Genomic DNA, 9155 nt, shown 5'->3' with positions numbered 1-9155 from the left:
CACGTTGCCTTTGGACCCCTGGCATATTTCATTCGATATCTTAGGGTGTGCATCTCGCATTGAGAAGCACCAATCAAAATAAAGATTTCATAAAGAGTGAGATATTTACTAAACAGAAATTTTCATAGACATTTAAACAGCACCAAAATTACCCAGCTAGGAGCCAACCACAATGAAGATTAGAACAAAGATAAATGTCAGAAGTTGCAAAAGAATATGTTAGAGTTTCCCATGAATAAGAATAAATGTAAAAGTTAAAGAGAACAAACAGTGATCGATCTCAAACAATTCATTCGGTAAAACAAATATGTGAAGAGGGATTAGAATACGGACCTTTGAAATTCCAGATGTAGGATAAGGTGCCTAGGAGGAGTAAGCATCCCTAGACGGCTGGTCACACCAACCGAGAGTCCCATATATTGATCAGATAAAGGGACCATTCTGTAGTCGAATTAAGTATAAAGACAAGATCATACGATTGGCATAAAACAAGTCAGCTTAAAAACAAACATGAGTATTATTTGCTTTAAAAAAGGTCAGTATAAAGTCCGTAGAATTTACGAAATGACGACTTGAAGCGAGGTTAATTGTTGAAATCCCTATATCATCATGTTATCAGTGAGTAGCATGCCGTTTTCAAAGCAAACTCTTTAGTAGCGTTTAAGTTGGTAGACATAAACATCATGAGCATGTCGAATATTAAAACATAAACAAGGAAATTTGACGAAAAAGCTGAAGTTATCTCGTTTTTATTGCAATTTATTGTAGCTAGGAGACGCATATTTCAACTAGAAGAGTGTTCTGAACAAAGGACTTCTTCCTGAATTTTACTTTTTTTTGTACTTTTAGAATAGTCACTTCGTTTTCCAATCAAAATTTGCTTAAGCAGGAAACGTGAATCCCTGTAGAGGCGTATCATGCATATAGTGTTTGGTTGTCTTCCATTGCGGTAAGATTAATATAAAAGCTAAATGAAATTTTTATTAATCAATCTTTATCAGACAAATAAAAAAGTATATATATACCTCTTCGCATTGTATACTTATACTTAAAAAATATCTTTCCTCCAAAATAAGTGTCGACATGTTTTAAAAATAAAGCTTCTCTCATGTCTAGATCGCTGATGTAGATGGCTTCAGAATTCCAAAGATCGCAAGTGCTCTGGCAGGAACGAGGAATTATCGAGGCTCAAAACAGTAAGTACTAGTACAGATACATTGGAATCAACTGTGTGTCCTAGTGTCAATGTTAAACACATAATATAGTCATAGAAACGTACTAGACACGTTAGCATTCCTCAGATTATTTTTTCAAAAAAAGAAGTCATGTAATCTTTAACATTCTTTTTCAGATCGGGACCTGCGCTATCAACATGGAAAAGGGCCATGCAATATTTTCATACTGGATACATCTTCAAGCATTGGAATTGAAGGATTCTTACAAATGAAAGATATATTTTGTACTATTATGGATGGTAAAGTTCAGTTTCTTCATTTAGTCGTGAAGGCCAGATTATATATATCATAAATTATGCATTTTTCATGCTGACGTATTGTTCAATTTCCTTATTACTTAGAGCAAAATCAGTAAGTCAGTTAGGTTGATGTTTTGCAAATACCAAAGGAAAAAAAGGTCGAAATTATGGATGTCTGTTCTTTTACATAGAAAACCTATCGTTTTTTCTCAGGTCAGATGTTTATGGAAAGTCTTCCTTTTTGTCAGATCTGGACAATTTTTTTTCTGTATAATTTTAAAACTCTACTTGGAAACTGGATGTTTTCCAAAATTTGCCAACAATAAATGAAATACTTCCCTATCTCTCAAAATATCGAGACATCATTTTTATGGTGTAATATTTTAAAAATATTTCTCAAAGCTTTGTAACATAGGAGTGTTATATGAATTAAGCTCTGCATAAAAAAAAAATTATTCGTACATGACAAGGACTGTATGATCTACAACCAGTAACATTCACGATCTAAAAGCATTCGAAATTTTACATGCTTAACTTTAAGAATGTATTTACAATTTTTCCAGTATACTATGAATATCAAAAAAAAATTAATTTAATAACAATTTTAATTATTATTATTATCATGTTGTTGTTGTTGTTGTTGTTGAAAAGTTAACATATCAGATTAGAAACTTACAATCAACGTCTTTTACGAATTCCATGCAATAAGTTTGAATTTTCATGGGAATATGTACCGGTAGTTGTTTCTGTCTCAATCTATGCGAAAACAACCTCTTATATTAGTAATGGATATATTTTAAAAATCTTTTTGTATGATAGCATCTTTTGGCTTGTATATATTCCTAGTTATATTTTTCGTCTTGTCTGATATTAGTGCTATATTTCTAGAATATGCTTGTTATCCGGACAGCGATGAGAATGTAGCAGTAATAATATGTGGAAGAGAAACTAAATTTCAACATTATTACTCAAATCAATACATGGATCTAAAACGTTGCCTGGGTAAGCTTCATCTTTGTTAGTTCCTGTAAAAAATATATATTTCCTATTTCTAATTCATGCACCAGAGTATCTTAGAAAATATCCCTCGTTTTGTCCTCTCTCTTGAAAATTAAAAATTTATAGGTATTATACTTATATAATTTAATTTCACTTGTATCAAGCAATTTCATTGGCTGAATCATTCAGAAGATCATATAACATTTTGTATAACATAACTTGCCTACGTCACAATAAGTTACGTCAAAAACGTATTACTCCGCTCGACGTTACTTTTAAAATATTGCTCAATTTGAAGCCTTTTTCCGGGGGAAATATTTTCTCACTGTCTACACTAAAATTAAATTATAAGGAATGAAGCTAATTTCAACTTATGTTATCCGATATAACAAAACTTGGGGCAGTTTACGCTTTCTTATAAACCGCTTCGCGGTTTATAATGCGTAAACTGCCCCAAGTTATGTTATATCGGATAACATAAGTTGAAATTAGCTTCATTCCTTAAATGATTTAATTTTACTTGTAACACGTCATTTGAATGGATAAAAGATTTTATCCATTTTGTATAACATAACTTGCCTACGTCACAATGAGTTACGTCAGAAAACGTATTACTCCGCTTGACGTTACTTTTAAAATTTAATCAATGTGAAGCCTTATTCTGGGGGGGGGGGGGAATTGTCTCATTGTCTGCACTGAAATTAAATTATAAGGAATGAAGCTTATTTCAGCTTATATTATACGATATAACAAAACTTGGGACAGTTTACGCTTTTTTTTATAAACCACTTCGCGGTTTATAAAGCGTAAACTGACCCAAGTTATGTTATATCGTATAATATAAGTTGAAATAAGCTTCATTCCTTAATTGACTCCAATCATTTCGACATTACGGAAATAATCATTGACATCTGAAGTGATTTTTTTTTTGTTTAAAAAGTGAATTTAGACTTTCGGAGAACATACATATCGGCTCATGCATGAGAACAGTTAAAAAAAAAATAATATCACTTTTAAAATGTTCCATTTGTTTATTAGACGACATTGCTTTTGGGGGTTCATCTCCTATTACGGCGGCATTCTTTTTAGCTACTGGGTGTTTTAAGTATGGTGCAGGTAAGTTTTTTTTTAATTTCAGCTAAAATATTTTATTGATTTAATTTAAGTTTTCTTCAACAGACGACTTCAAAAGTATCAGTTTTAAACAGTGAATATATAGAATTTTTCAGAGATTCGAATACTAGTAAGTATGCATCGATATAATTAAACATGGACATAGTTTCAACTGAATTTTCAAAACCAATTTTAATGTTTACAGTTCCTACCTAAGGCATCATCTAGTGATTTAAAAAATTTTAAACATCAATTTGTTGATTAACAATTGAGATACAGAAATTAAGGTTCTTCATAACGTAAACAAGGCTCGTGCCTTGTTTTTGTTATACATACAGAAAATATCATACTGTAAATCACTTTTTAATCGCGAGAACTTTATTTTCGCGAAATTATGCGAGACGGTATGCTCGCAAAAATTTCATTCTCGCGTATAATAGAATTCCTTAAGATTATATAGAGCAATGACCACGATTCGTGAAAATTTTGTCTCGCTAATAAAGAGTCAATGACCATCTCGCGAAAATAAGGTGTCGCGAAAATTAAGTGATACAGTATTCATAACAAAATGAAATTTAGCAAATCAATAGAAACTATCGATTCGTATTTAGAATTAACTTCTTTATTGAAATAATCTACTTCGAAACAACATATAGTAGTACAGCTCCACCACTTTTTAAACTAACATGGTTTTTTTGCACAAATTAAAGTCACATTTTTCTTGCAATATAACTTAAAATTATCGGTTTTCAATACTAGTACGAGACATAACCCTTACATCATTAAATATTTCATGTTAAAGGTGCATATTCTCTAAAATCATTAACTTAAGTTTTAAAAGTCAATTTTCTAAAGGGGAATTTTTTCATAAATTGTATGATGTTAAATGTGCATGATTCTATCATAGGTATTTACAAATTAATTAATCGAATTTTCTTTGGTACTATTTGGTTGAAATGTTCAAATTGGCTTCTTAGAGATGAGTATTTTTTCTGGTACTTTGCACATTTTCCATACTTGTCATGGATTTGTCGAAATGCAGCGCCAAAAAATGACAAAACTGCATAAAGAAATCACGTGAAAGGATTGGATAATAAAGTACGGTTTATCTTTCGGTAGAGTAAATTGTAAATATTGAAAAGTAAATTCTTTTACATTTATGGTCTGAAACTTTGAAATTTTGCTTTGGAAGGCGTCTTTCATGATGCTAGATTTCAGGACGTTAACCAGAAAAAATGTCATCTGTTTAATATGGAAAGCAGTCTAACAGATGAGAAACATTTCTATCATCTTGCGCCTTAGTGTCATATTAATGTACAGAAAATACAGAAGTTACATGAAATGCGCTGTTTCTGTATTAAGGCAAGGCAAAAGTATGCTTTAAGATGGACGGATACAAAGACGGTTGCATTTGAGGAAGAACCATAAAAAAACCATTTGGAAACCCTCATAATATATCATCCAAGAGTATATAAAAATACTAGCAATTATTATGTATTATTTATGTTTAAAGTAATGGAATATGATCAAAATTAAGTTACAAATCATTTTTAAAATATATTTTGTTGTCACGTTAACAAATTTTGCATAATAACAAAGTGACCTTAATTTGTGCGAAAAACCATGTGAGTTTAAAAAGTGCGTCGAGCTGTGTATTAACCTTTGTAAACAAAAACATGACAGAGACTTTGTTTACATAACAAAGATTTGGAGCTCTAAATCTTTCCTGTATCTCGACAACTGACGTTCAAATTTTTGATGATCATTAGAAAAACACTAATGAAATATTTGTAAAAATGGAAAAATAAATTCAGAAATTTTAGCTGAAACTGTGTCCATGCCCCTTTAACTTTTAAAAATGTACGATATCTGCTCAATGTTACATGTACGATTAATAGGACACACTAGGAGAATTAAAGATTTTCGTGTTCATCCTAGAATAATTCTTATTTCTGACGGGAAACCCACAGATTTCACTGTTGTTAGTGATAAGGACGATTTTCTTCCATATGCAACTGAACAGGTAAAGATTTCAAACCAAACATAAAAGAAAAACCGACATCGTATATTCCGATTAATTTTTTTCTACTTTCTCTCTTTTGAGATTTAATAGTTTTTTTTTTAATTTATGCGAATATCTGTAAATATGTACAGATATATTGCTTTTTCTTTTACTTTATTTATATATTTCAGGATAAATATCATTTGATACAGTTAACGAGAAAGATTGGAAGGCATCACCCAATATTTTGTATTCCTATCGGAAATAATCCCGATTTGGTACTCTCTCTCTCTCTCTCTCTCTCTCTCTCTCTCTCTCTCTCTCTCTCTCTCACACACACACACACACACACACACACACCCACACACACACACACAAATCACGTATACAAAATTTCATTTGCATTTTACTTCTTGTTTACAGCAATTTTATGTTCTAATTCATAAACTGTAATTTTATTCTCTGACAGACCTTTTTAGAATCTTTAAGTGTACAGTCCCGAGGAGGAAAGATCGTTCAACCCCGAGAAATAAGACAGTTTGCAAAGTACACTGAAAATTTGGTACCTAGAGCTAAGAAATATACTGGGTTTTTTTATTTATACATGTTTCCTTCGTTCATTTGGAAGTACTTTAGGGAAAAACTAAAACAGAAATTTTCTATCTAGACAAGCGCTGCAGCGTTGTCGTTTACGATGATGAATGATGGTTCTGACCGCGAAATGGTTTTAACTTTGTTGGCATGCAAATGTCCAGAGAAAGAATTTACAGAGGAGGACCAGGTGAAGACTTGTATAAAGAACAGAAAAATGGGAAAAAAGCAAATCTTTTATTTTTTACTGCATCATTTCTTAAAATGATCGCATTTGTCATACATGTATTTGTGACTTTTTAAATCTACGTGTATTTTACATATCTTTGTTTTTATTGCATACGTATACATCTAGGATGATATATTCGAAATGTGTTCGAAGAAGTTTCTGTACAGTTCATTGGAGGATTTAAGAGCAGAATCTGTCGTTGAAATTGAGGACGCATTTCAAGAGAGAGATCCTCGAATGCCTCCTTTAGGGTCCAGGGTCAAGCGTGGACGGGACTGGATGTGGAATAATCAGGATAGCAATGCCCCTGGGACTGTTATAGGGCATCATAAAGAGGGTGAAAAGAGATAACATTATAATAATCATTTATTACATACTTAGTAATAAATACAGGATTTTTGCATATGCGATATGGCTGACGTCACAATAGCCGTATCAGCCCTGCAGGGCTGGTATGGATTTGCGGGGCTGATATAGGTTATACCCTTGAGGACATCTGAAGCAGAAACAAACCGAAACTGTATGAGACAATAGACTGTACATTTTAAGAAGTCCGTGCATGATTATTTACTTATTTTCTTCTCAACTTAATGTGTTCTGTATTTCATTACTAAGTATGTAATAAATATGATAAAACATACCCTTTTCCACATCACATCCCGTATCAGCCCTCGACCAATATCAGCCCTCGGGCCTTCGGCTTTCTGGATGATGTTGGTGTCTCTAGCTGATACAGGGTGTGATATGGAAAAGGGTATGTATTATTTTCTATATAATGTTTTTAAAACCTTCTCTCTCTAACAGTTGAAAATAAATATTATTCCTTAGAGGAAAATTTTCATTCCCCTTTAAAAAAAACACCGATTTTATAGAGATCACATAGACTTCTTATTTGGCTTCATCTGTTTCATTTAAATGTGTTCATGATTATCTCCTTGGTGTCATATGATAAATAGAACGATAATAATACGATTATTTTACTTGAAATTTCTTTATTATCTTGAATAATAATATGATGACTTGGGTTTTTTTTTCACTTTTTCTGTCCATTGACAGCTGGTTGGCTAAACGTAGAATGGGACACAGGATTGATACATGGCTACAGATACGGTACTTCAAGTACAGAAAGAGATAAATATGACGTCACAGTTTGTGAAGAACCTAGAATTCTGGATGATGAAATGATTGCCACGGGTTGCTTGGTAAAAAGAGGTACTGTTTGTATGAAATACGTCAATAGGATGAAACATTATCGCAAAATATCATAACTTAGCAGAATCATGTAAATAATAGATAAAGTTGCATGTATTCATCTAGGTCCGGACTGGGAATGGGGAGACCAAGATGGTGGAGAGGGAAGTATTGGGTCAGTTTTCAGGATTATAGGCATTGGTATTGCTCATGTGCGTTTGAACTTCGCCTATGTTGATAGTAAACATTTATTTCATTTTGTTAACCCTTTCTCTTTTCATTTCCTTTTCATTTGCCTAACCGTGTAGTTTTAAAATTCTCCTTTTTTACCAATCCATACTCAGGTTCGTTGGCAAAATGGTTTGAGGAGTGATTACAGATTTGGTTTTCAAGGAAAATTTGATTTACAGATCTGGTTTGTGTCATTCTTTCAGTTGCCTGGTTGACATTTCTTAAAATTATTTATAAAGAATCTAAATACATCTATGTTTGATTACAGAAATAAATAAAAGTCAGTACAGTATTTGTTAAGTTCTCGTCCTATCAATTTAATTTTTGAAAATAATTTTATGCTTTTAACATGCTTCATAGACTCCTTTATCACCCCATTTGCTAAATCAAGCATGCGATATGCTCTTTTTGGCCTTATCACTGATGCCCATTATAAGCTTAAAAAACATACTAGCACTATATCAGTTATAAATCTCAAGTCTAATATATTAAAGTGATCCATTTTCACCGGAAGCTACTGGGTATCTTCAGGACCAGAAAAGAACAGCTGCAATGAGATGCCCAATAAACGAATCAACTATGGAAGTCGATGAACATGCTTTTTCATCTGATTCAGGTACTTTGTACAATCATTTTCTAAATAAATGATTTGATAATAAAATAAAAATGTATCAAACTTTATCTTTTGCCGTGGAACTATAATATTTAAATTTTTTTCATCTACACAATAAAGCACTTTCCTTGGGTTTCTGCACATCTGCCAATGACCATAATTTTACATCTGAGAAGACATGCGAAAATCCCATTGGTAGCACCTCTCTTTTAAAAATGCCCAAGGGAAAGTATTTTAAGAATAATCGAGTGGATGATGAACTATCTGACATAGAGACCGACTGCGCAACAAACTATTTGACAAATAATGCAGTCGATCAGTGGTTTTGGAAAGATGAAAAAGGAAAATGGATTCCATATCCAAGAAAAATGAACGATAAAATCAACAGAATTTACAAAAGAAATCCTGGTTCCACTGTTGTTGTGACAATAAAGGACCAAACGTAAGTTATCTTTTCGAATATGTACACATTCATTTCTATATGAATTATTATATTAATTCGTTTTGTTATATAATTATATTTCAGATACAGGGTAGTCTTGGCAAAACATGTACATATAAATTTAACAACGAGGGAGGAGTCTAAAGTTAAATTTGTAACAAGTGATTTGTGAAATAAAATTACTTATTTGGCTTGATATATTTCTTTGACTTCTTCTTTTATCTAACTCTTGATGAAGAGTTTAAACACTTTTGACCACTTAGGTTCATC

At 32.1% G+C, this 9155-nt stretch overlaps 1 protein-coding gene across 7 annotated transcripts; it reads left to right on the top strand.

The window, feature by feature from the left end:
* Positions 1 to 773: 773 nt before the first annotated feature.
* LOC134247758 (uncharacterized) lies at positions 774 to 9081 on the top strand. 7 transcript variants are annotated; one of them, XM_062730134.1, is made up of 16 exons: positions 776 to 949; positions 1117 to 1196; positions 1352 to 1474; positions 2363 to 2476; positions 3512 to 3589; positions 5485 to 5609; positions 5780 to 5866; positions 6058 to 6150; positions 6256 to 6369; positions 6535 to 6745; positions 7465 to 7620; positions 7726 to 7811; positions 7944 to 8014; positions 8325 to 8446; positions 8564 to 8885; positions 8970 to 9081. In XM_062730134.1, the coding sequence occupies exons 2-16, from the start codon at positions 1130 to 1132 to the stop codon at positions 9055 to 9057; spliced, it is 1857 nt and encodes a 618-aa protein (XP_062586118.1). In that variant the 5' UTR covers positions 776 to 949; positions 1117 to 1129; the 3' UTR covers positions 9058 to 9081. The 7 variants fall into 7 exon arrangements, with proteins under 7 accessions (XP_062586119.1, XP_062586122.1, XP_062586118.1 ...); XM_062730135.1 differs by lacking the exon at positions 6058 to 6150 and having other exon boundaries at positions 774 to 949; positions 8970 to 9070; XM_062730138.1 differs by lacking the exon at positions 8970 to 9081 and having other exon boundaries at positions 775 to 949; positions 8345 to 8446; positions 8564 to 8702.
* Positions 9082 to 9155: the final 74 nt, after the last annotated feature.

Source organism: Saccostrea cucullata, unplaced genomic scaffold (genome assembly GCF_032062105.1).
Source record: "Saccostrea cucullata isolate Sc308-1 unplaced genomic scaffold, CSIRO_AGI_Scuc_v1 ctg4416, whole genome shotgun sequence".
Taxonomy (NCBI): Eukaryota; Metazoa; Mollusca; class Bivalvia; order Ostreida; family Ostreidae; genus Saccostrea; species Saccostrea cuccullata.
The sequence above is the reverse complement of the archived record's forward strand: the minus strand, read 5'-3'. Positions and strand labels throughout refer to the sequence as shown.